This window comes from Hibiscus syriacus, unplaced genomic scaffold, assembly GCF_006381635.1.
Source record: "Hibiscus syriacus cultivar Baekdansim isolate YM2019G1 unplaced genomic scaffold, ASM638163v2 tig00015910_pilon, whole genome shotgun sequence".
NCBI lineage: Eukaryota > Viridiplantae > Streptophyta > Magnoliopsida > Malvales > Malvaceae > Hibiscus > Hibiscus syriacus.
Window position 1 is genome coordinate 109,517 of NW_024062374.1, and position 26,103 is coordinate 135,619.

The window sequence follows — 26,103 nt, forward strand, 5'->3', positions numbered from 1 at the left end:
TATTAATAAAAAGTATACAGATTTTTCTAAAATATGAAAATAAAATGAAAAATTTAGGGACGATCACCTTATTCAGTTCAGTCTCGATAAAAGTAAAACCCGGAGGAAGCAATCGAGCCGTGAAGGTCGCAAAAGGGCGGCCTAAACCATTTGTTCAGCACGGACTTCGATGTCCGGTTCTGATCAATCCGAGTCTGCTAAAACAGTTGTGAGACGAGCAGAATTATATAGCCAGAGCCGAGTAATGAAGGTTCTGAGCAACCGATCAGATATGGGGAAATTGCAAAATTTAATTTCTTTGGTTGGTTTTTATCTTTTCTACATTTATGCGCTGCCTCTGAAATCTCCGGATTTTGGGCCAATCCCTCTGTTTTCGTACCTTTCTTGATGCTGCTTACTCTTGCTTGATCACTCCCTTCTGTCGCCATCGTTTTTCTCTTTATCTAATTTTGCCATCGTCTGACTTAAACTCGGCCGTCTTCGCTGGTTTACGAATAAAAGTATTACGCGAATGAGTATGTGTTCTAGAATGAGTTGTTTTGTGGATGGTACTGGTAATGCCATGAAACTTTATGATGTTGCTCCATGACAAACCAACATTCCACTTACTATAAATGATATATCCACTTGAGTTAGTGTTGGATTTTTAAAAAAATAATATAATCTTTAGATTTTAATAATTTAAGGTATTTATTTTTTTATAACTTAAAAGGGAAAAAATGTTACATTCTATGTTATTTTAAAGACATTTAAGTGTTAGATAATTTATGTATGAATCAAACGATTTCGGTATAGTAGATGAATTATTGTTATTCTTTGATGTTTCTGGTTCGAGCATCAAGATTGTCAGAGGTGTGAACGTTTAATATCAATTGATTGAGAGTTATCTATGAACAAATAATGCCTTATACTTCTCTCATATTAATAAAAAAAATATAAGAGTAATAAAAATTATATCTCAGCCAGTCATCCTACAAATTAAATATTACATGGCTATTGAACATTTATAATACAAAATATAACTTCTCTATGATATAAATTATTTAAATCATTTTGATAATTTTAATTATTTATTCTCTGTTTAAGTTATACAAACCAACTTTCCTTAATGGTTAAAGGAATTGTTTTTCTTAGAGGTTACGGGTTCGAACAGTAGCAACTTCAACAAAGTAATTGAACGTTTATTCTCAAATGATTGAGAGTATTTAGAACATATATTACTTTATAATCATCTTAACATGATTATTTTTTTGCATAATTCGATTAATGTCTCTGCATGATTGAGAGTATTTAGAACATATACTACTTTATAATCATCTTAGCATAATTATTTTTTTACATAATTCGATTAATGTCTCCGCATGATTGAGTAAAATTCGACTTGACTCAAAAAATCAATTTTTTAATTCAATTCGAATCGAAAAAACTCGACTCGAATTGACTTCGAGTTACAATTTCATAAAGTCGACTCGACTCAAAAAATTTAAAGTTCAATTCGAGTTGTAAAATGCAACTTGAATAACTCGAAACTTTTAGTAATTAGTGGATATATTTTAAAGTTTAATATGATGCCTTTGACTTTGTATGATATATGTATATCACATATGAAAAAAATATGAAAAAACATATTTGTATTGTACATATGATTATAAAAAGTCACTTAAATTGAAACAAAAAATATTATAAAATTATAAATATTCATAATTAAATTTAAACGAAAAATCAAAAAATTGATTCGACTCAAATTTTATAAAATTGACTCGAAATAATTTCAATTCAACTTTGAGTTATAAAATTAAACTCGTAAACACAAATAACTTAATTTTTTTACTCGACTCGATCTAATAGTTACTCTTAATTGTGGGTAAGGAAAAGGTCTCGGATAACAGTGGGATTCGAGAAACACAGCAGGGCATGTCTCCCCCATCAATTAATTGATTGTTAAATTTGACCCACAAATTGTCGAGCATTATTATATTTAGATTTAATATTTATTTTAAATCCAAAACAGGATAGTAATTTTATTTTACGGAACCTCGTGTAATAAAAATCTGGTTTGTCCCACCACACGTTGGAATTCAACTACGAACATATATACTTGAAAGCAAAGAAAAATCAATACTCATTTGTTCAAGTAACTGTTTCCAATTGTGACCCAACATCAAAGCAGTCAAGTAAAAAGAAAGCAAAAATAAAGAAAAACTAATATATATATATATGGTTACATATTTACGATATACGTGTAATTTCCACAGATTGAACCAACCAATGGGCGGGCAGCGTCGGATGAAAAAGCCTGTCAAAACCCTACCACACATTTGATGTGATTCAAAACATTTTTTAAAAATAAATTGTTTGTTAATTTTATCTACGAATATATAATATGATTAGTGTTATATGAAATAATATTTTAGCATCCCTAGTTTGACTTGCACTTTTGTTTCTCAGTTCTCACTCCGAATTCATCGACAGAAACGTAAGCAAATCATCCCCGTCCACTGTTTATTAGCTTACAGGCACATTTTGAAGTGAAAATATCTTTGTATAAGCATGATTAGGAACGAATACAAAAATTTATGTTTGGAGTTTGAACTTTAAAAGTTATATTGAAATTTTAAAAATATAAGAATGTATGATTACGAAATTAGATAAATAATGAAAAATATAAAAAAATCTAAAATATTATATAATCGGAAAATTATATGGGGTGCGGTGCGAATGCACCCCCAACCAAAATGGATCGAGGGGGTGAGGCAGTGACTCTGAAAATTGAAAATTTTTTATATATTTTTTATTGAAAGTCTGTTTTCACTTCTTAAAATTTTAATTCGTTCCCGAAAATTAAAATTTATCCCCTAACATATAATCTTACATTTGTACCCCTCTATCTAGCCCAAAATATACATATAGATTAACAAATATAATTAGTGATACTTCTTATGATCTCAAAATTTGGAGTCTCATAATTATTTTTCTTATGATGTGCACACAAATGCTTGGCTGGAATGTGGTGATGCCACTCTCGACCATTTCTTTTTCTTTCTTCCAGTTTCCACAACGGAAACAAAATTAATTATTTAATAATCATTGAACTTTTATAATTATCTAATCTAAATTCTTTTTAATGTTTAATTTGATTCCATTATTAAATATAATTTTTTTCATCTCATATTCTTTGTCTATTTCATTAACGGGTTTATTATAAATTAATTGGTTAAAAAGATTAATTCAGTTTGATTTTTTTTAAAAAAATAAATATAAAAAATCAGTCGATTATCGTTAAAAATTTACTGTTACAAAATTTTATTTTATTTCCTAAAATAAATGATTCAGTTATCTTTATCAAATTACTTGTTCAACTTATTAATAATTTTTTCTTTGATACTATGTATAATCATAATTATTAATAAAAATATCAAAAAGCCAAAAAAGCAAAAGTAGACCACGCATCACGCGCCACTCTCTCTCTCTCTCCCCCCCCCCCTCCCTCCGTTTATTTTGTTTACTTTCTCTGTCGCTACTCTGTATTCATGAACACAAGCACCCTTTACAAAAACCGCCTTCTCTCTTCATTTTGTCTATCGTTTTTTCCCTCTTGTTTTGCTGCGAACAGTGAAACACCCATTTCTATACAATGGGTTTTTCTTTTGAATTTGATTATCTTCCAAATTAACAGTGACCCTTTGTTTGTTCTCTTTCAATAATCTGTTTTTTTATATATATAAAAACTTTTTATTTATTGAGTTTCCTGTTGTTTCCTGGTAAAATATTGAAACTTTGTCTGAATCTACCAACACCCATTTCTTCAGCGATCTCAGAATCAGCTTCATTACGGGTTCGTGGTTATGTTTATTTTTCCTGGAAAGTTTTCATTAATTTTATTTGATCCGTTTGTCTGCCTTTAATCTAACGACGTTTTGTTTTAGTTGGTCATGCTTATTGATTTTTTCTTTAGTTTTGTGGGGGTTTTCGCGTCTGATGTTTGATTGATAGGTAAGGATGGCCTGATGTCCTAATCCTTCTCCTTTTCCACCTAACATTATTTTATTTATTCTCAAAACGTTTTTGATTCTTATATTTTTTTGGGGTTGCTAAATCCATGAAAGATTGTTTATTTAGCTGAAAATGAAGACAACTTGTTTTGGATTAAAACACTCTTACTCTGGCAAGAAATCTGCTAAAAAGTGTTTCCTTTTTATGTTATTTTGATGTTACTCTCTGTAAATGCTTTTCTCCGTTTTAAGTAATCAATGATTTCGCTTCTGCATATGTCCAATGATAAAGATCTTTTCAAATTTATAAATGGGGTTTGATTAAATTCCAGTCTTTGATCTTGTCTCCCTCATAGAGATCAGAATTCCGGCATTGTCCTCCTTTGGAGTAACATTGATTTAACATGTTGGCTGATCTGTTCTCTTAGTTCTTTTGTATAGCTTTCTTATTGATGATTAGATGCCTTAATTTTTTTGATTTACCATACCTTTGTAATAACAATATGTAATATGTGTTCAGGTTGTTTGACTTGTATTTGGAGAAGCCTCCAGTGTTTTCATATTTCTTCATGATCTATTGTAGTCTGAGGTGATAGATCCCCATTTAGTTTATCTTTCCTTGTTTGGTTTGATTTTGTGAAGAAATTCGATATTTTTTTGTTGAATTCTAGGGAGTTTGCTTTAGCTGCTGTTCATCATGAACGGTGAGACTTCGTGGGTCAGCCATCGCTTTGATGACACGTCGAAAGGAATCGGTGCCCCTGATTCGTTTTTGGAGCTTAGCGATGAAGGTAACAAAGAAACGACTGTAGTTTATATGGACTTGATCCTACCTGATGACTTGCTGGAACGAATCTTGGCTTATCTCCCCATTGCTAGCATTTTCCGGGCTGGTTCTGTGTGTAGAAGATGGCATGAGATTGTCAGTTCCAGACGGTTCCTATGGAACGTTTCCGATGTCCTATGGCAAAAGCCTTGGTATTTCATGTTCACAAGCTGTGATGAACCAGTTGGTTTTGCCTATGACCCAATCCTTCGGAAGTGGTACGGCATCGAACTGCCTTGCATTCAGACTCCTAACTGGATCATTGCTTCATCATGTGGCTTGGTTTGTTTCATGGACAATGACAGTAGAAATGAGATGCATGTCTGCAATCCTATCACCAATCATCGCAAGAAGCTCGAGAACCCCCCTGGTCTTAAATTCCCCGATTATAGTGCGATGTCGATCTCAGTAAATAGGACATCACACCATTATAATGTATCCATTGTGAAGTCCAAACAAGTGCCTGGTAATTTTCTCGAATGGGACGTTTCGATTCATATTTATGATTCAGAAACAATGATGTGGACGACCTCCTTGACTGAGGTATTGACAGGATGGAGAGGTGGAGACGAAAGCGTGATATGTGCCGGGATTTTGTACTTTTTGGTTTACTCAAGTGGAGTTGGAGCAGCAGAGAATCGACACGGCCTAGTTACATATAGTCTCTCTAGTCGACCATCTCCATTGATTAGGAGTTTTGTTCCGGTACCTGCCCCTCTTACTTGTGGTCGCCTGATGAACCTAAAGGAAAAGCTGGTGATGGTCGGGGGCATCGGGAAGCAAGATCGGCCTGGTATAATCAAGGGGATCGGAATCTGGGTTCTTGAAGGGAGGGATTGGGTAGAGGTTGCTCGCGTGCCCCATAAGTATTTTCAGGGGTTCGGCGAGTTGGATGATGTTTTCGCTAGTAGCGGTACTGGCGATCTCATATATATCCAAAGCTACGGTGCTCCGGCACTTCTTGTTTTCGACATGAACCTAAAACTATGGAAATGGGCGCAAAAGTGTCCGGTGTCGAAGAAATTCCCTCTTCAGCTCTTCACTGGTTTTTGCTTCGAACCGAGACTTGAATTCACTCCTTAATTTATTTACGATCGGAATTCAAGGGTGTTCATTGATCAAATTCATCCCAAATTCCCACCATTCCTTCCTCTCTCTTTTTTTTTCTCATTTGGCTTTCATTTTCAGTAACTATGATACCACTGCAGTATAAATTTATATGTTGAGATACAGCTTGATTTAGTCACCGGATTTGACTACTCTTTCCATATTGGTCCTCGAGTTATTTTAATTAAGTTTTAATTTATTAAAAATATTCAACGTGGCATTTTTATTGGCCCTCCAAGTTAAAAACTACAGGTCCAAATGGAAAGGAATGAGAAGACATCGGTTCAACTTATGTGGCAACTTGTTCCTCAAAAACCCAAACTAACTTAACCGTAATTACTGCCTATCTTAAAGTTGGAAACTTACTATTTAGCTCCCTAAAAGTTTATAAAAATGCTAAATTAGGTTCATAGCTTTTAAAAAATTTATTTAGGCAAGCAGACCATTCGAAACTGTTTTCTGAAGACCCACCATTAAATTCACAGAGCCTAACCGAGCTAACGTCCGGGACGTCAACGAACATGCAGATGTCTTGCAAGGAATAACGATCATGCATACAAAAGAAACAATCAGCCTTGTTGGAGAACTCAACGACCAACCATGTATAGGAAAAGAAAACACTTAGACGAACACTCATTGATTCATGTTATGTCGTCGGGTGGCTATATATAAATGAGAAAAATGATGGCACCAACATGTTTTGGTGAAGTTTGTTTATTAACAGTAATTGTATTTTGGAATGTAGTAGTATTATAAAGTAAAACTGGGCGAGCTTTTATCAGGACCACAATTCGAATAAGATAAAAGATGGAACAACTTTTTCAAGTGGTCCATCTCCTTGTTCTGTCATCTTGTTTCTCCACAATACTAGATTACGGTGAAAACGAATTCTAGCATGCAAAGCTTCTAAACAATGTGGAATTTACATGCACAGTATAAATAAGGTTTTTGTTTAATTTACTAAGCCTACCTACGATACTTCATTCATCGTCTTCCTCTTTGTTCTACGTTTCTTCGGACTTTTGATTTAGTCTTTTATTCTTTTCTAGGAATATCGCCCAGCCGACTTCTTTGTAATTTTTTTTCTACAACCAGATGTGGCACGTATTACCATATGATTAGAAGATTAAATTTATTAAATTAAATTAAATTTATGATCAAATTAATATAACACATAAGTATTAAGAATCAAATGTGTAATTATTCCAATCTCGTTAACTACCACATCAACTCTTTCATCAAACTTTAACGACAAGTTGCTTGATTGACAATATTTAAATATTTAAGTGATTTGATTGAAAAAATTAAAAGATCGATTGTCAAATTAAACATTATCGATTTGTAATAAAATAGTAACTAACGTTATCGAGTTATAACAAAATGGTTACTCCACAGTTATCTATGTTAAAATGATTGCGTGACACTGTTAATAAAAAGGTTAATATTTAGTTTTACCCCTAAGCTATTGCTAAAACATCGAATAGGTCCTTAAATAATGACTTTATATCTAATTTATCCCGTAAGCTTTCTAATTGGCTTCCTCGCCCATGTAGGGCGTTGGAAAAAAAATTTCCCCATATAGGGCTCAACCCAAATTATTTCTTGAACTGGAGTGTTTGTTACAGTGACCTCATTGGTCGCCAAGTGTTCCTTGCGACAAAGGCTCATCTGTTGCAGCAACTCTTCTCTCTTTCCTCGTTGTTGCAGCTCCATAGGCCGCCAAGTGCCCCATAGGTCGCCGTGTGCTCCTGGAGACCTAGGGTGGTCACTGTAACAATCACCTTACTTAAGCAAATAATTGTTTAACTGCAGTATGTGAAGAATTTTTTTCATTGCATTATTAAAACACTTTTGCCTTTCTAATTTCCCATTTTTTTAAACCAACACCATCTCGATTATATTCTAACCACTTTCCTTATGAAATGAAAATCATCCCAAAAAATATTATTTTTAACTTTAAAATTAATTGAATATATGACTTTAAATACTCATATATTTGTCTTTAATGGAAAAACTCTATTTATCTATGCAGTGTGGTTTTCATTTTGTAAGGAATATGGTTCGAATATGATTGTGGTGGTGGGATGTTTGAAAAGAACTATAAATTAGAAAACTTTTGGAATAAATTAGATATGAAATCATTGTTTAAGGACTTATTGATGTTTTAGCAATAGTTTAGGGGTAAAACTAAATATTAACCTTTTTATTAACGTTGTCACGTCATCAATTTAACAGAGATAATGATGGAGTGATCATTTTGTTATAAATCAATACCGTTAGTGATTATTTTGTTACAAATTGATATTATTGGTGACCTATTTGTTACTTTTAAAACTTTAGTAGGAAAAACGAAAACTTATTCAAACATCAGTGATCATTAGTGTAGTTTACGCCTAATAAATTAAGGAGCAAACTAGAAGGGAGAGACAAGAGAAGAAAACAGAGGAAGGTCCGCACATGCCCACAACAAGCAGCAAAGAGAGTTCTAGTCTTGGGAGGCTGATCACAAAGCAGAGAAGAACACGAGCGGAAAAGAAGAAGAAGCCAATAATAGTATACTACCAAGGAGAACTAGTGAAGAAGTTTGAAATTTAGAAAACACGGAGAGGGAGAGGGAGAGGGAGAGGGAGAGGGAGAGGGAGAGGGAGAGGGAGAGGTGATGGAAAGAAAAGGAAAGAGTGAAGGAGAAAATTGAGTTTTAATGGTGAAAATTTTGAAAGGCGGGATCCTGGTAGGGAAAAGAGCTGGCCCCTCTACTCCTCCTCCCTCTTGGAGACTCGACTTCTCTTCTCAAGATGCCACCATCCCCACTGGACATTCTATTTCGGCCAGAATACTCTGTGCTAATCTTTGGGAACTTCACCCTCATTACCCACTTCCCAGTACGCGCAAAGGAGCTGCCAAGCTTCGCCTACACCATTTTAAAGACGAGAGTTTTGTTTCTTCTGTTGAACCTCCTCACACCCCCCTCGATCAGGTACTGCGCTTGCTTTCTTACCATTTGTTGTTTTTTTTCTTAAAGTTTTAAGCTTTGGCGGTTCTTTGGGCTTCGAGTTCTGAGTTTAAGTGGGGGTGGTCAATTGTTTATTTGTTAAAGAAAGAAAAGGGGTTTGCTTTTTCTAGATTCTAATTGTTTTGGTTGCTTTGCGGTCCCTTGTCTTGCTGTTCCTTGTTCTTCTCTGTTTGTCTTTAACTCTTTCTTTTTCTTTCTTCTGCTGCTTCTTTGCTGTGGATGCTGAAGATTTTGCCTCTTTTTTGACACTAATTTGTCGAGATTCTTTGGTGTTTCGTGTCTGTTTTTGTTCTTTTTCTTTTTTCTTTTCCTGTTTCTTCTGTGGAGCGCACACATTGGTGTAGGGTAAACATGCTTGCTTTTCTTTCTTCTTTTTCCTCTCTTTAAGTTCCAGTTCCTGCTTATCTATGGCTAGTTTGAACTGAAAAGCCATGTCTTTGGATTAATGCTGTGTTCCAACTTGGGTACTAGTTAAAGTCTACCTGGAGTGTTCAGGGTCAAAAGGAACATAAAATTGCTTTCTTAGCTGCTTGATTGCCGAGTTCATTTGCTTAGAATTTTGTGCTTTGTGTGATTCATTTACTGTTTTTATTGTTTGATCGATATACATCGGCAAGTTCCTGCAAATTGATAATCGATTTCTCACCTCTAAAACCTGCCTCGGCCATCATATTCCGGTTAAGGGAGATATGGTTATATGTCTCCCATGTCACCCTTATTTAATCAAATGGATGCCTAGCCTTGTGTACTTGTATTTATAACTAATATTTTGCCCTGAATCTAACGTCAGCCAGCAAGTGCAAGTAGTTCAAGGAGGCATATTGCGGCATCGGTAAAGCAACACCGTCGATCAGTTGAAAGAAATGGCCGTGCTCTACAGTCTGTATCTCCAGCTAGTTGTGGAAGCTCACTGGAGGTCGACATCTATCCCCAGTAATCTATAGATTGGTTTCTTCTCGTTCGATAAACTGATATTATCTTGTTAACCTCGGTCATTAAGGACATTACCTTTTCTTTTCAGTAGAAGCAGATAATTTACTGCAACAGTATCGCTTAGATTCATAGTGGTTGTCTTTGCAGACAGCACATTATAAACCTGAGATCGCACCTTATACTTCTTTGGATGTCAAGGGAAGGTCCGACAGATCAGGTTATAGCCTTAAGACATCAACGGAGTTGCTCAAGGTACTCAATCGAATCTGGGCTCTTGAAGAACAGCATGTATCAAACATGTCATTGGTAAATGCTCTGAAAATGGAGCTGGACCATTCTCGGGGCCGGATCAAAGAGTTGTTGCGGGAAAAGCAAGCAGAAAGGCAAGAAATTGACAATTTGATGAAGCAAGTTGCGGAGCATAAACTTGTTAGGAAGAACAAAGAGCAAGATAGAATCAAAGCTGCCGTTCAGCCAGTGAGAGATGAGCTGGAAAAGGAGAGGAGGTTAAGAAAGCGCTCGGAAAGCCTGCACCGAAAGCTAGCTCGGGAACTCTCGGAGGTGAGATCGTCTTTTGCTAACGCTTTGAAAGAACTTGAAAGGGAGAGAAAAGCACGAATTCTGTTGGAGAACTTGTGCGATGAGTTTGCTAGGGGAATAAGAGATTACGAACAGGAGGTGCGGTTCCTTAAGCACAGGCATGAGATTGATCACGTTGATGGAGAAAACGCTGAGCGGCTGATTCTCCATATTTCAGAGGCATGGCTTGATGAGCGGATGCAGATGAAGCTAGCTGAAGGAAAAACTGATATTGCAGAAAAGAATTCGGTTGTCGACAAGTTAAGCCTCGATATAGAAACTTTTCTTGAAGCCAGGCGGTCCACTGGGTCAAGGAAAAGTGATCTTAAAGTGAATTGCTCGCATCGACACTCTTTAGAGTCCTTCCCATTAAATGAGGCTGCAAGTGCTCCTCAAGGTGCAGTCGATGAACTATATTCCAGTGATAACGAATCGCAGTGTTATGAACCGAAAAAAACTGCCAACAAAGCCCAAAGCAGTAAATCTCAGGATGCCATCAAGGGCAATAAATCTGGCAGTTTCCGAGGCCAGTTCGATGAACAAATGTCTGCCGTAGAGCCTATCCACAATAATAAAGTGAAACAGAAAGAAAGCCATGGACTGAGCTCGAGTAATGTGCTTGATAGCTTAATCAGAAAGCATTCTTTGTCATCCGAAGGTGACAAAGCTCATCCTGAGTGTAGCTTGAGGGAAGAATCATGTGTTAAATCTGTACTAAAAGGCCGACCTAATCCAGTTCGGCAAAGGGTCTTGAAGTTGACCTCTCCTGATTTCGAAAAAACAGACGCATGTCTGAATTTGCCTACAGGTTGTAAGGAGTTTACCCTGAAAGCAAAACTACTAGAAGCAAGACTAGAAGGCCGGCAATCTAGAGCAAAAGACGCAAAGGGCTCGACCTAAGTTTCAAGCAAGATGTGGTCGTCGGAGATGAAGACCGAGGATTTTGGTCCTAGTTTAATGTACTCCCAACTTTCTTTTTTGGCCTGTAATCATGGAAATAGATATGTAATGAAAAATTAACTGTTATTAGCATTGATCACTTGGAATGCTGCCCGCTTCATGGACATCAACACCATCAAATCTGTCTAGATTATAATTTCTGCAGAGTTTACAGGTTCTTTGGTAATCAGTGCATGTTTAAAATATAATCACTGTAGCATCAACTTAAATAGAAAAAAAATTTGAAAATGTATAGCTCTTTGATCATGAGGGAAAAACATTGATGTAATGTACTGGCAATAAGATTAAGAAAATACTTCTACAGGCATTAAACAAAGCAAAAGCAGTTATTAGTCGTAAACGGGGACATTAGACATTGAATCTGCAGGTATTAAACAAAGCAAAGGGGAAAGCTATGAATTTTTAAACATTTTTTATCCTTTTATCAATGCGCAGTCATGTTATGTTCATTTTATGTTAATAATGTTTATCATTTATTGTCGACAATGATATTTATTTGTATCAATCATTTTTTCTGAATTTTGTGATCGTGGTTTTAGTCATTTCCTTGTATAGTTCTTTTTGAAAAAAGCCATTAATTTTGTTTAAAATAGGAAATATCTCAATTACAATAAAGATTTACAATCATAATTATAAATTAAATATATAATTAGGGCAAATTTCTATAATCGTTAAAATAAAACTAGCAACTTAAGATCACATAAGGACAATACAAGGAGAGATTAAAACCTAACCAAGAATCTCGAACAAAGATAGATACAAATAGATCTGATCGTATTGACAAACGAACCACAAAAGAGAATCAAGCCATTGAAAGACCACCGAAAAACCATGAATCAAACTCGAGTGACGTAAAAAGCTATCCACGAACGCATAACAAGTATTCAAATCCAATTGGAGGGTTTGAAGCAAGGAAGATCAACAATATAACAAATAAGCATCATCTTGATCAGTCGTGACAATGTTAAAACAATCTTTAAAATAAAATAAGTGAAAACAACAATCAAACGACTGAAAAACATGGCATAAAGGCATATAAAACGTATCATACATGTAAACTTATTGAAAATAAAGAACAAAAATAAAAGGAAAATAAAAAATACTGACAGTTGAAACCAATATTAAAGTTGATGTTGCCGCTGATCAATAAAGATTAAAAGAAAAAGGGATAAACGACCTACTGATTAGAGAAGATTTAGGAGAGGAAAAAAACCCGATTGTATATTGAAAATTATTAATTTATACATTATGGTGATTAAAAAATTAGTTAATGGCCTAATATAATTTTTATAAAACCTTCATATAATTTTATTATATTTTTTTATTATATAATTACTGTATCCGATTTATTAATCGATTATATTCTTTCTTCACTCAATAAAACTAACCATTATTATTACTATTAGTTAAATAAGTAACTTTTAACCTTTGGTGGAACGGAATTATTATCAGTTAAAAAAACTTTAGCTTTGGTGATACGGAAGAAAGTGAATTATGATGTCGTTAAAAGCTAATTTTTGACATGAATGAGATGCAACTTTTGAGCGAGAAAAAGGGGGGGGGAATCCAAGTAGATTTTGTACATCTATGAAATTAAATACTTCAGATATTATAGTACAACTGTAGACCTATAAAGGGATGGAACATTAGTGTCCTTCCCATGGGATAGTTGGGTTTTGGGTAGAGCTGAATGGAGCTCTCCACACTTGAACGCTGAAATATGGTGTGGGCACAATGGCTACGGCAGCTATTTCATGGATACCCCTGCCCTGCCCAGCCCAAGCAGGCTAAGGGTTTGCATGAGCTAGGAGACGTGGCTTGCCTTCATATTTTGGTATTGGAGTGAAGGGAGCTCCATTTCCCCCACAAGCTCTTTCTAAAGTCCAACGCTCCCCCCATTTTCAACTAAATTTGCACTATCTGTTCAGATCCCATTAATGCTGCTTTGACCCTGTTTTTTTTTTTTTTTTTTGCTCTGGTTCAAAAAGGAAGTTCCCTTGGGTCCAAAACGAGGAAATGAGATGGTGTGCGTGTCTGCTGGTCCATGGGTGCCTCTGGGTTTCTCAGGCAAACTGGTTTATACCTTCCCCCTAATTGTGTTGCTGGTCGAGCTTTGTGTTCATGTTTTAAAAATAACTTAAATGCAGTTGGAGCAAGTTAATTATTGGTCGAGAAGGGTTTTAAAATGGTGCTAATTTGTCGAGCTGTAGCGTAGCGTGAGGACTCTTTGGCTATCGAATGTTGGTTATCATATACGAGATTGAGAGATACGAGTGTTCATTTTATTCAACATTATATAATATATACCATTGAAGATTAGTTTGGGCTGTTTGTTTACTTATTTTAGAGCCGGTGTGGGAGTTTACAACGCTCCCAAATGGAGACAAGTGCAATTCAAGGTCCTATAAAATCACGAAGTTTTATGTTAATGCAATGGTGAAATTTTATTTTAACTCTAAAAAAGTTATAATTCAATATCAACTTAATTTTGAGGGTAAGCTATGCATTTACTACTTAAACTATCAGTTTCGATCCGTTATAATACCTAAACTTTCAGATTTTTTAAATCATACATAACGTTTAGTTTTCATTTCATTTTAGAACACCGTCATTAAAAACTTAACGTGTTTAGTACTTAAACTATAAGTTCTGGTATGTTTAGTACCTAAACTTTTAATTTTTTTCAAAACTTAACGTTAAATTTTGAACGAGAGTAATAAAATAAAACAAAAACTAAATTTAAGTATGTTTTTTTAAAAAAAATAAAAAATTTAAGCACTGAAACATACAAAAATTGATAATTTAAATACTAAATGCATATATATTTTTTACTCATCCTCCATATATAAGGATTATAAAAATATTCAAATTTGATGGGCTCTGGCCCAATTATAAAATCATTTTTTAAATCTGGATTTAAGTTAAGATGAAACGAATTTTGAGAAGAAAAGAGTCGGATTAAAAAAAGTTCGGTTTAGGGTCTGCTCATCTTCCTAGTTTTCTCCCTTCTCAAATTTTGTTTATATTAAAAATTACTAAGGACACCTTTAACAAGGTTCTTCCTCATCTTCTTCAACGTATGGTTTCTTCTCATGAATTTTCTTTCTTTCCCGCTTTTCTTTTTATGGTGATTCGATTTGATTTGTATGTGTCTTTATTGGTCGTATCTTATAATGCGGTCGTATCAAGAATGCGAGCCTTCAATATTACAAGGTTAAAAGTTATATTTGAATAAATATTATCTTATAATTACTTAAATTTAATAAAAAAATCTCTTAATGATATAATTGTTTATTCATCCTAAAAATTAAAAAAAAAATCCGGATATTATGTTAACATATTTACCCTTAATTATATATTTGTAAAATTCCAAAAAAAACCTACAATGTTAAACAACCTTAGAGGATTAACTAATAAGGGTGCGTTTGGTTCACGGAATGTAAGATTACCAGTGGGAATAAAAGATTATTAGGGAATATGATTACTGGGAATGTTACATTACTGTGTTTGGTTGGTTTGGCAGGAATGTAAGATTACCGTGTTTGGTTGAAGAAATAAAAGATTACTGGAATGTATATTTTACCAAATTGTCCTTATTATATATTTGTTTTATTAACAAGTTGAAAAATATTTATATATATTTTTAAAAAAATTTAAATTCATAAAATTTATATATTTTTTTTACAAAATTAAAAATATAAAAAGGTTTAATGAAAGGGTAAAATTTTATTTTAACCCCTAAACTTCATATAAAATTTTAATTATAGATTTTTTTTATAAATCTAAAATAGTTTAAGGATAAATTTGTAATTTAACACATTCGTAGAATTTTTATTAGTCAATGACAAAATAAGGATATTTTTGAGAAACTTTTTTTAAGGGCATTTTAGTCTAAAACGTCGGTAATCTAACAATACCTATGGAAAGGGAGGTAATGACATTCCAGGTAATATACCCCAAAATATCCACTATTGATAATGTAAGATTACCGGGAATGACATTCCTGACCAACCAAACGAGGAAATGTGGATTCCATTCTTATGTGAATCTCACATTCTCACAACCAAACACATCTTAAAAGATTCTTCGAGGATAAAAGTATAAAAAGAACAAGAAAAACGACAACTACAGAGACAATATATGGATTTAATATGTCATTTAGCATGTTTACTAACTTTTATTAAAGTCAAACGATTAAAATTATCACGTGATCATTTTAAATGATCGATTTTATTTATGAACATTTAAAAACAAGACAATTTAATTAATGATTTAAAATTAAAGGTACAAACTATCTCAAAAAATTTAGAATAGCTTAAAGAATAAACTAATCTTTAAACCTTTGTATAAAATTATCTAATAAATCTTTTTTAATTAATCACTAATATCTGGATCTATCAACTGATTAATTTAGATTGAGTTTTATAGAGATCCATTATGAGACGACCCACTTAACCTAGTTTACTCCATACAAAATCGTCACAATTTAAATCCCTAACTTTACTTTATAAATATAGTATCTCGTCCACTAAACCAACTAGTTAAACCTTTAACACTTAACAATTGAATATTAAAAACAAAAATAGAAACGTGGGTGATAAAATATTAAAAAAAAATCTGAAGGACTAAGTAAAACATAAACATAGATAAGGTTAAGTGAGAGAGAAACGCAGTTTAAGGTGTATTAGTATAATTTTAGCGATGAAGTTGGTGGAGCAACTGCTTTGTACAGATAAATTGACACCACACTACCAGAAATCCAAGCAAATGGAATTTAAAAAAAATGAAAAATTAGTTTGAACAATTTCTTGCTACAAAAAGGCTGCAAATGCAAAGCTGTCTTCAGTTTTATTATGGCTGTTTACAATTTTGGTGCCTAAGCCTAAACCAAATCCATCTCCCTCGTTTTAGTTTGGGGAACTCCACTCCATATTTTCTAGGGTTTTTCTCTTGTTTTGCTATCTCATTTCATCTGTTTTTTGGTTTAGGTGGGGATCGGAATCAATGAGGGATCAATTGAATTCGGATCTTTTCGACACGAGAACTGAGATGGTCTCCGATTATTCGCGCGGGGCCTCTAGCTCCGATGGCGATTTCGCTTTCGCTTTCAACGATAGTAATTTCTCCGACCGACTTCTTCGGATTGAGATTATGGGTGGACCCCCTCAGTGCCGCCTTGATGGAGAGGGTTGCTCCAGCATCGCCGATTGGGCTCGCGACCGCAAAAGGCGTCGAGAGGACATTAAGAAGGAAACCGGTTTGTTCTTTTTTGTTCCTCTCTTTCTCACTTCTTAGAAGTCTCTTATTGCTTCTGCTTGGCTAGCTGAGAAAATATAAATTCGAAGCCTGCTTATTTAATTTGTAAATGAGATTCTTTGTGGACTTGAGTTGGTGAAGAGAAGAAACTTATCAATTGAAAATTTTGTAAAGAAAAGATGGTACTCAATTGCTATGTTCCTAAATTTGACTCACATTCTATATAATCCTGTGCTGTCTTGAAATCTTTGCGAGTATATATTTTTATAGGATTGTAGTCCGTTTCGTATTGTAGGCTGATTTTTAACGCTTTTGATTTTCTTTTCCAGTTTTGGATCTTAGTTTATGTCCAGAGGAGCAGATTTTAAATGACAACCAGCTTGATATGGACAATGGTGGAGGCTGGGAGAATCAAGTTGAGGAGCCTACGGCAATGATTGAAGAAACTCATTCAGGTTTTGATATTGTTTAGACTTTGGACAACATACCGTTTGGTTCATTTACTGCTATTTGCCATGATGCACATTCCGATCGTGCTTTGAACTTTTTTAGGTGATGAGGATGCAAATAACAATGAATCAGGCTGGAACATGGATTGTTCTACAGTTAGAGTGAAAACATTGCATATCAGTTCTCCCATTTTAGCAGCGAAAAGTCCATTCTTTTACAAGGTAAGAGATTGCTTTCTCTTCTAAAGCTTTTCCATAGGAAACGGAATGAGAGATTGTGTTTCAAGAATGCAAATATAGCTTGCATGAATATTTGTCACCCCTTTTCTTTGTTGATAATTACTTTTCGTTTACTTGTTTATTGATAAATTGTAGCTTTTCTCAAATGGTATGAGGGAGTCGGAGCAGCGACATGTAACCTTAAGAATCGATGCCTCTGGTATGCATGCCCTTCAATGTATGGTTCTTGGTTATGTTTCTTATTCGAACAAAGGCGAGCAAACTAAGTTAAATGACAACTTTGCATAATTATGTACAGAGGAAGCTGCTCTCATGGAGCTTTTGAATTTTATGTATAGCAACAACCTATCCGTTGCCACAGCCCCTGAATTGCTTGATGTGCTGATGGCTGCTGACAAATTTGAGGTTGTCTCTTGTATGAGATACTGCAGCCGGCTATTGTGCAATTTACCTATGACACCAGAGTCGGCTCTGCTTTATTTGGATCTTCCATCGAGTGTATTAATGGCTGAAGCTGTCCAACCATTGACTGACGCTGCAAAGCAGTACCTCGCTCTCCGATACAAAGACATTACCAAGTAAGCTCCTGTTCTCCGACCTGTTTGTTTTTTCTCCTTATTCTATTCTGACATGGAATTGATAGTTTTGTTAAAATTGTTATACATACCTTATGTAGTTTGAACTGCCCGTATGACTGAAATCTGATAAGTTTCCAGTCTCCATCTTATATAGTCCTAGCAATATTCTTTTGAGCTCCTCGGATCCATTTGTTCTGAAATTTTGCATTATTAACATGGACATCTGGCTTTAACGTTCATTTTCAAAATTAAAAAAAAAGAGTTTAATCCTATAGTCTTAGGAAAGCTTAAGGATAGGTGGAAGGGTGATGTTAATGACAAGAGAACAGTCCAAGCAGTGTAAATTTCGTTCTCCTTTCCCTTTCTGCTCCTCTTATTCTTTAGGCCATAGTCAAAGTAGAAATAATGCATATTTAGGTTCTTATTCTTTTGGAGCACATTTTACCAGGTTCCAAGAAGAGGTAATGGCTTTGCCACTAGCTGGGATTGAGGCAATATTGTCCAGTGATGATCTGCAAATTGCATCAGAAGATGTTGTGTATGACTTTGTATTGAAGTGGGCTAGGGCTCAGTACCCAAAGTTGGAAGACCGTAAGGAAGTGCTTGGTTCATGCCTTGCACGCTTTATTCGCTTCCCCTATATGACCTGCCGGAAGCTTAAGAAGGTGTTAACAAGTAATGATTTTGATCATGAGGTTTCATCGAAGCTTGTGCTTGAGGCCCTCTTTTTCAAGGCTGAGGCCCCACATAGACAACGAAGCTTGGCCGCAGAGGAGTCTGCCAGCTTGAACCGTCGCTTTATCGAGCGAGCCTACAAGTATCGACCCGTTAAGGTGGTGGAATTTGAACTCCCCCATCAGCAATGTGCTGTGTATCTGGACTTGAAGAAGGAAGAGTGTGCAAATTTATTCCCATCTGGACGGGTTTATTCTCAGGCTTTCCACCTGGGTGGACAGGGTTTCTTCATGTCGGCCCATTGCAACATGGACCAGCAGAGCTCTTTCCATTGCTTCGGGTTGTTTTTAGGGATGCAGGAAAAGGGTACGATTAGTTTCACAGTGGACTATGAATTTGCAGCAAGGTCAAAGCCAACAGAGGAGTTTGTTAGCAAATACAAAGGCAACTACACATTCACCGGCGGCAAGGCAGTCGGGTACCGGAATTTATTTGCTATACCCTGGACTTCTTTCATGGCTGAAGACAGCCTTTATTTCATAGATGGTATTCTCCATCTTAGGGCTGAGTTAACCATCAGGCACTAACCAACTCCTGTTTGTTGGATCGAATTTCTGTCCACTAACCCCACTTTGTTGTTATTTTGGCTCTGCAGAGCGAAAGAGAAAATGTACAAGTAAATGGATTGTAAGGTTCGTGTTGAGTTTGTATGGCTTTGGAAGTAGGTTAACATCTATGCTAATTTAATTTTCATATTTAACTACTTATTTTGAGATAATTTTAGGTCCTTGACATCAAAATCTGAATCTTTTTCAGTTTATAATTGATATCAAAATCTGGAGGTTTCCTTTAAGCCTAAACGTTAGTTACTTGGTATTTTAATCTTGTTGGAAAAGCAATAAGCTTGTTGGAGAAGTATATACTTCTTGCTCAAGTAATACATTCTATATACAGAGAAGAGAAAAAACGTTGGTTTTCTAATTTTCATTATCAAGCAGATCACAGGTTACTTTTTATTTAAAATAAATGAGCAGAGGTAGAAGACAAAACTCATCAAAACATGTCAAAGAGCAAATGAGAAATGGAAAAAGATCGAAAGCGAGTGGAAAACAAAACTGAAGAAGATAAACAAGAGCTGGTCTGCAAAACAGACGTCCAAGAATATGCTTCCGTTGTCGGCATGCTGAGCATCGATGGAATCAAGTGGCTCTGCCACATTCCCCGCAAGATGCACAAAAGGGTCTGGATCACTGATGACAACGTCCTCGTGGGACTCGGGGACTATCAGAGATGATAAGGCAGACATTATGTTGAAATACTTGCTTGAGGAGGCTCTGTGTCTTCAAGCTGACGGCAGTCCTAAGGAAGTCAAGTTGTATGAAGGGATTGACGGGGAAGATGCTGGTGCTGCCGACGACTGTTTTGAGTTTGAGGACGAATATATAGATATAGATAGGATCTAAAGTTATATGTTTTCCATATGTTCAGAACGTTATAATATTATGCTTTAATAATGCTTATGTTATCGTGTTCTCTCAAAGTAGTGTCACTCTACTGTTCAACTCCCAAACTCATGGAGAAAAGACAGATTGTATGTACATTTGAATGGAAGAAATGGGACGTTAACATGGTATATACATATATTCATAGATAGAAATTATAGTCATACACATCAAACTGAAAAAGGTATCAATCTATGAACAGACAAAATAAAAGGGTGACAAGGATTCATACAAGTCAATCCTTACAGAAAGGACCAAAAATATCATAATAATAGAAAATAAATGAACATGACATTGTTGTGCATCTATTCAGTTCCAGCGATCTTACTCTTCAGTGTCTCAATGTCCGTGGCCAGTTCTTTCCTGCTTGACTGAGGAAACAAGCATATGGTGTTAGCACATGGTTTTTAGTGTGCATATACATGATCATTCTTATTCTAAAGAGCCTGAAAACCTTAAGATTTTAGTTGTAAATTAAGCTAATTTAAACACCTCTCTTCATGCACTTGTAAGTTCTTTCTTAGAACGACTATTTAAGAAGATTATCAGGTATTAAGATTCACGAGACCATAAAGTTTAGTGAATCTCTTACCTTGAAGAGAAGGTATTTGTAGACAAACCATCCCGTGTATCCAAGTCCTACCAACTCCATTATCTTCGGAAGCTGGTTAGCACACAGAATTGCTTCAGATTGGACTAGCAACTTATTTGGAAAAGATAATGAGTTGCAGCAACTTACCAAGGGGACCGAGTTAATGGCACCGACAAGAATGGATGATAGCCAAACGGCAACCACTGCCCCACCGCCATAAAGAATAACTGTTGACTTGTTCTCAACTTTATCCCACTAGTATACATAGGAAGAAAAGCAAGTCAGTGCAACACTAAGGAGCCCGTAAATCAACATCTCAAATTTTGCGTCGTCCCTAAAATATTATAATATTATAAGTTGTCTCTAATATAAAATTATGCGTCGCCCCCGGTAACAAGATGCAGCCCTTTAAGGCTGCTGCATGAACCATTCGGATTAAGGATGTGTTCTCACCTTTTCCTTCAAGTCAGTGAAAAGCTCCCCAGCATCAACTGAGGTCTCCTCTGAGGCTTTTGTCTGAAGCAGAGAAAACCTCTTCGATTCTGTTTTGGGAATCAGAAAAATGAGAAGCCATTAAAACAATAAGCAAAGGCATACATATGCAAGAGATTTAAAGAAATGGTGTAATATATATATAAAGATTAAACTTTCAAATATGGCTAGAAGAACAAAATAAGAAAGTCAAATAAAAACTTACTATTCAGGGTAGAAATGAATGTACATTATGCAAGTGCTGAAAGGTAATCTAAGGGAAGATTACCTGGAATTAGCTTAACGGAAGATGAAAAGGAAACTGTGGAAACGCGAGAGGGAAGGGGTGGCAAGGCACTGCAGCGGGAAGTTCTAATGGCGGCCGAAAAACGTGGGACCAAAACGGCGGTGGTCACCATGGAGGATGACGATGATACAGCAGCCGCCATTTCTAAAAATTAATTTTGCGCTGTTTCGGATATGAGTGGCCGGTGCAACTCTAGAAATCCTATCCTTAGTGATAAAAGAACAAAGGAAAAGAGTTGATGTGCTAGAAACAGTGAAGAAGATGAAGGACACGTGGACAAGGTTAGGATTATGAATGGTTGGTTCTCTATTTGCAAATCCACGTTTGTCTCTCTCCTCACTAATCTTCATTTTTATTTATTTTATATATAAATAAATAAAAATGCTGACGTAATATTTTTTATAATGACATAATATTATTTTATATTGATAGGATCGTATCATTATTAATTTGTTAATATCAAATAATCAAAATGGAATTAAATTATAGCTTTAAGTATTTTTCTAAAAAATAATAATAGGATATCTAAAAATATTAAAATAATAATTAATTGATTAAATACATAATTTATCCATTATAAAACTATAAAATAATAAAGTAATTGTATTCGTACACATTTTATTTCATTTATTAATTTTTTACACAATATTTATAATTAAAAGGGTTAACTAATGATCACTTATTTTAGTGTTTTATCTACTTTTGGTCACTGATTTAAAAAACATAAGATATGTTCAATTTCGTTTTCATTTAATTAAGATATGACCACTTTCGTTTTTATTTAATTAAGATGTGGTCGCCCCGAGTTAATTTTTGTTAACAGTAGTTAAATTTTGATATAATCACACAATCGGTCCCTATTATTTACATATTCTCTCAATTTAATCCTAATTTGATATAAATCTTAAAGGTCGAATTCTCATTTTAGTCCCTTTATTATGCTTAATTTTGTGATTGTTGTTTTTTAAAAGGTAAAATACATTCTTAAATATTAAACTTTGACCATATTTTTGTTTTGATCATTGAGATATAAAAAGTTAAAATTATATTACTAAAGTTTTCTAATTCATTTTTAATAATCAATCTGATAATATTTTAACGCGGTTTATGATGTGAATTTTTTTCTTTTGTAAAAAGATCTTAAATCTTTTCAATTATCATCTACCAACGTACGTGACATAGATGGTACAACAATGTTTACCTTTTATCTCCCATTTTCTTCTCAATAATTTTGTTTTTCTCAAAATTCATTCAAGATCAATGAAAATCAATTCAGAATTTTAATCTTCTAATGCTCAAATCTTTGTCGGTAATGGTATGATGAAGTTAGTTTCATAATATATTATTTTTCTTATTGAAAGCATGTTTCGTACTATTTAAATTTTTGGTTGACCACGTCCAAAACCATTAAATCCAACAAAGTTTTTACCCCTCTAAGAAAGAAAGATATAAGTGTTAAAGTTTTGTGAATTTTATAAATATTTTGACAAAATTAAATTGATAAACGATAATAAAACAAATTTACAAGTGTCAAGACTGGCCAAAGATATAAGAGAATGTGATAAAATGATAAACAATATAATTAGAATTACTTTATCATATACATCAGTCGAATAAATCCTATAGTTAACAAACTAACATAATATATTTAAAAGTATGACTAAATTGAGGGAATATGTAAATAAAAAAGACCAAATGTGTGATTATATCAAAATATTTAACTGTTGTTAATGTCAGTTAACTCGGGGTGATTACATCTTAATTAAGTAAAAATGAAAGTGATTATATATTAATTAAATAGAAACGAAAGTAACAATATCTTATGTTTTTTTCTGGAATCAGTGACCAAAAGTAAACAAAACACAAACATGAGTGATCATCTATTTATTTAACCTTAATTAAAATTATAATAAAATGGAAAAATTCATTTTAAAAAAGGGGTAAAGTATACAAATGATCATTGACTATAGAATATTATTTTGTTGAGTCTTTCAAGTATTAAAAATTATAAAATGATCCTCAGACTATAGAATGTTATTTTCTTGAGTGTCATGATTATTAAAAGCTACAAAATGTTAACACCCTTAACCCGTATCAGACCCTGAACATGAGTCAGAGATGTCACAAAACATTTACACACAAACTACATTTGAAAACTGGTAAAATTTTGTTTCTTTAGAAATCAAACAATTTAACAAAAATAATTTAATTACGAAAAATCAAAAAGTAATATTTAAAAATATTACAGACTTTTTCGAAATGTGTACATGCCAAATAGAAATCCAAAACAATAGTAGGATGTCATTACTATTAACTGTAAATATTCTTTGATGATTGATGTCAAGCTCAGCTCCTTACTCCTCTCCCTATCTTTTACCTACCCTTGAAAATCATCACACGCTAAGTATAAACTTAGTGAGACAATATCAACTATAAAAAATAATATAAGTCATATCAGAATATAAAATATCATAATAACTAAAGTGTAATACCCCAACCCGTATCCTACCCGAATACGAGTCCGAGATGTCACATTGATTTTTAAAACCTTTATTATTGAAAAATAACAAAACATATGAACTCTTTTTGAGAAAATAGGATAATATATTGTTGAATCATGTTTGTTATAACCAATTTAAGAAAATATACGTTTTATGAACAGTGTACAGTGCCGTATGAGCATTAATGAACAGTACCGTGAACAGCGTCTAATGTTAAAATTTTTCTAGATTGCTTGAGGGGAACCGATTCCTCTGCTACAGGGTACCGATTCCCTGCTACAGTACTGCTACAGTGCTTTCGTAAAATACGTATAAATTCATAAAAATCTAAGTTTTCATCTGTATAAAATTTCCATTTACATATATACATTTGAAAACATTCAAAACTCAATCATATGATTTTATTAACCCTTTAGAATATATCAGATTCAAAACTTTATTTACATGCCAACCACTATAATAATTACAAAATACATACTATTAATTTCTTTTCTGATCTGATCTTTGGAAATGAAGAACTAACATGTCTTGCATAACTTTTATCAATCTCCCTCTTCTTAAAACCTACGCGTGAAACAATCACACGCTAAGTCGATGACTTAGTGAGGCATATAAAACATAATTATATGCTAACTGTAACTTCTGCAACGCATGAACATTTGATATTACCTTATCATACCAAAGCATATATTCTTTTCTGTAATATATACATGCATGCACATATCATGTAACATAACATCATTAAAATGCTTATCATTTCTCATTTTATCATCACTAATTTCTTTATATATCATATCATCATATAATGTGAACTCTAAATCACACCATTGCATAAACAATTACTAATCTCATATAACAAATACATTTCACTTAGGAATACATACAATATCACATATGAATCTTGTAAATACTTTTGATGTCTTTTATAGGCCCATATACATTACTGAGAACTTAAGGTATGGTGAGTATTGTGAGGTTGTGCACTATGTTGTCACCACAGCTCGTATAAATTTGCACCGAAGTGCCATGTAGAATTTGTCCCGAAGGATCGCGTAGAAATGCACCGTAGTTCCATATAAGATTTGTCCATAAGGACCACATAGAAATTTCTTAAGAATCATATACATATACCAAGGATCAAGTATGTGTCTCAAAAGACCTCATACATGTTCCAAAGAATATATATATGTCCCGAAGGACCACGAAGAATTTTATCCCGAAGGACCGCGTAGACCATCTACTCTTGGCATGCCAACTATACCTCTAGATCTCATGACACATAACATGGGCACATATAATCCATATTCATATGATCCATATCATAAAACATATATCACATGTGCATATAATCATATAAATCATATCATATAACTTATATTATTTCTCATGTGTTCATGTAATGTCATATTTTGTTAACATATGTTCATATATACATCATATATCACATATTGCATATTCATGTAAGCATGTAGATCATGTAACATATAATAACATACACCCATTTCCATATACTAATGCACATACAATAATCACATAACATTTTAAAAGTTACTTCTTACTATAGTAACTCTGTCACTGGCTCATCGCAAGCCAATGTTTATTCAATAACATACGTACAATTAAATTGCACTCACCTTAGCATTGCTTTGATTCGATCCTAATTCTTTGATTGTTCTGAAACTTATTTAGGCTCAATATCTACATAAATATAACATTTCAAAATAACTATCAGAAGCCTAAACCTTAAATTAGTTGTTAATAACTTAAGCAGTTTAATGAACCAAAATTCCATTTTTTTTCTTTAGGGGGAATCGATACCCCCCAGGGGGTATCTGTAACCCCTACGTAATTTGTAAACCCATAATTTTACTATTCTAATACTAAAATTCACTATTTCCAGCTTCAATTCTTCATATTTCATTCCCTTTTCTATTCTTAACTTAAATATACGCACTTAAACTAATTTATATCCATTTATTTCATCTTAAACCTCAAAATTCTATTCTCCATATAGAAATCAATAATCATACAAAATTTTCCATGTTATCCAAACTTAATTCTAACACTTCTAACTTCTTATTCTCATAGATGACAAGTCAAATTCATCCTCCAAATTCATTTA

At 33.9% G+C, this 26,103-nt stretch overlaps 4 protein-coding genes and 1 pseudogene across 5 annotated transcripts; 4 read left to right on the forward strand and 1 right to left on the reverse strand.

Annotated features, from left to right (window-relative positions):
* Positions 1-4,628: 4,628 nt before the first annotated feature.
* Positions 4,629-6,001, forward strand: LOC120208096 (F-box/kelch-repeat protein At3g61590-like). The gene has a single exon (XM_039207455.1). The coding sequence runs from the start codon at positions 4,690-4,692 to the stop codon at positions 5,899-5,901; it is 1,212 nt and encodes a 403-aa protein (XP_039063386.1). The 5' UTR covers positions 4,629-4,689; the 3' UTR covers positions 5,902-6,001.
* Positions 6,002-8,589: 2,588 nt separating this feature from the next.
* Positions 8,590-11,455, forward strand: LOC120208094 (uncharacterized protein At5g41620-like). Of its 2 annotated transcripts, none has more exons than XM_039207453.1 (3): positions 8,590-8,902; positions 9,729-9,854; positions 10,040-11,455. In XM_039207453.1, exons 1-3 carry the CDS (start codon positions 8,627-8,629, stop codon positions 11,348-11,350), a joined length of 1,713 nt encoding a protein of 570 aa, XP_039063384.1. In that variant the 5' UTR covers positions 8,590-8,626; the 3' UTR covers positions 11,351-11,455. The 2 variants fall into 2 exon arrangements, with proteins under 2 accessions (XP_039063384.1, XP_039063383.1); XM_039207452.1 differs by having other exon boundaries at positions 10,019-11,454.
* Positions 11,456-16,414: 4,959 nt separating this feature from the next.
* Positions 16,415-19,383, forward strand: LOC120208098 (BTB/POZ domain-containing protein POB1-like). Its single transcript, XM_039207456.1, has 6 exons — positions 16,415-16,667; positions 16,996-17,121; positions 17,219-17,337; positions 17,491-17,554; positions 17,654-17,933; positions 18,382-19,383. Exons 1-6 carry the CDS (start codon positions 16,415-16,417, stop codon positions 19,193-19,195), a joined length of 1,656 nt encoding a protein of 551 aa, XP_039063387.1. The 3' UTR covers positions 19,196-19,383.
* A 285-nt stretch (positions 19,384-19,668) lies between these two features.
* Positions 19,669-20,071, forward strand: LOC120208128 (annotated as a pseudogene).
* Positions 20,072-20,225: 154 nt separating this feature from the next.
* Positions 20,226-21,689, reverse strand: LOC120208055 (protein CURVATURE THYLAKOID 1A, chloroplastic-like). The gene is made up of 5 exons (XM_039207423.1): positions 21,463-21,689; positions 21,156-21,244; positions 20,850-20,957; positions 20,703-20,774; positions 20,226-20,481 (listed from the first exon to the last, which is right to left on the reverse strand). The coding sequence occupies exons 1-5, from the start codon at positions 21,620-21,622 to the stop codon at positions 20,416-20,418; spliced, it is 495 nt and encodes a 164-aa protein (XP_039063354.1). The 5' UTR covers positions 21,623-21,689; the 3' UTR covers positions 20,226-20,415.
* Between the last annotated feature and the right edge of the window lie 4,414 nt (positions 21,690-26,103).

Excerpts from the sequence above, each read along its gene's own strand:
- LOC120208096 (XM_039207455.1), top strand. The coding sequence starts at position 4,690 with ATGAACGGTGAGACTTCGTGGGTCAGCCATCGCTTTGATGACACGTCG.
- LOC120208094 (XM_039207452.1), top strand. The coding sequence starts at position 8,627 with ATGGTGAAAATTTTGAAAGGCGGGATCCTGGTAGGGAAAAGAGCTGGC. Across the intron at positions 8,903-9,728 it reads CTCACACCCCCCTCGATCAG|CCAGCAAGTGCAAGTAGTTC; the intron begins GTACTGCGCTTG and ends ATCTAACGTCAG. Across the intron at positions 9,855-10,018 it reads GTTGTGGAAGCTCACTGGAG|ACAGCACATTATAAACCTGA; the intron begins GTCGACATCTAT and ends TTGTCTTTGCAG.
- LOC120208098 (XM_039207456.1), top strand. The coding sequence starts at position 16,415 with ATGAGGGATCAATTGAATTCGGATCTTTTCGACACGAGAACTGAGATG. Across the intron at positions 17,122-17,218 it reads GATTGAAGAAACTCATTCAG|GTGATGAGGATGCAAATAAC; the intron begins GTTTTGATATTG and ends GAACTTTTTTAG. Across the intron at positions 17,555-17,653 it reads CTTAAGAATCGATGCCTCTG|AGGAAGCTGCTCTCATGGAG; the intron begins GTATGCATGCCC and ends AATTATGTACAG.
- LOC120208055 (XM_039207423.1), bottom strand. The coding sequence starts at position 21,622 with ATGGCGGCTGCTGTATCATCGTCATCCTCCATGGTGACCACCGCCGTT. Across the intron at positions 21,245-21,462 it reads TTCCGTTAAGCTAATTCCAG|AATCGAAGAGGTTTTCTCTG; the intron begins GTAATCTTCCCT and ends TTCCCAAAACAG. Across the intron at positions 20,958-21,155 it reads TCACTGACTTGAAGGAAAAG|TGGGATAAAGTTGAGAACAA; the intron begins GTGAGAACACAT and ends TATGTATACTAG.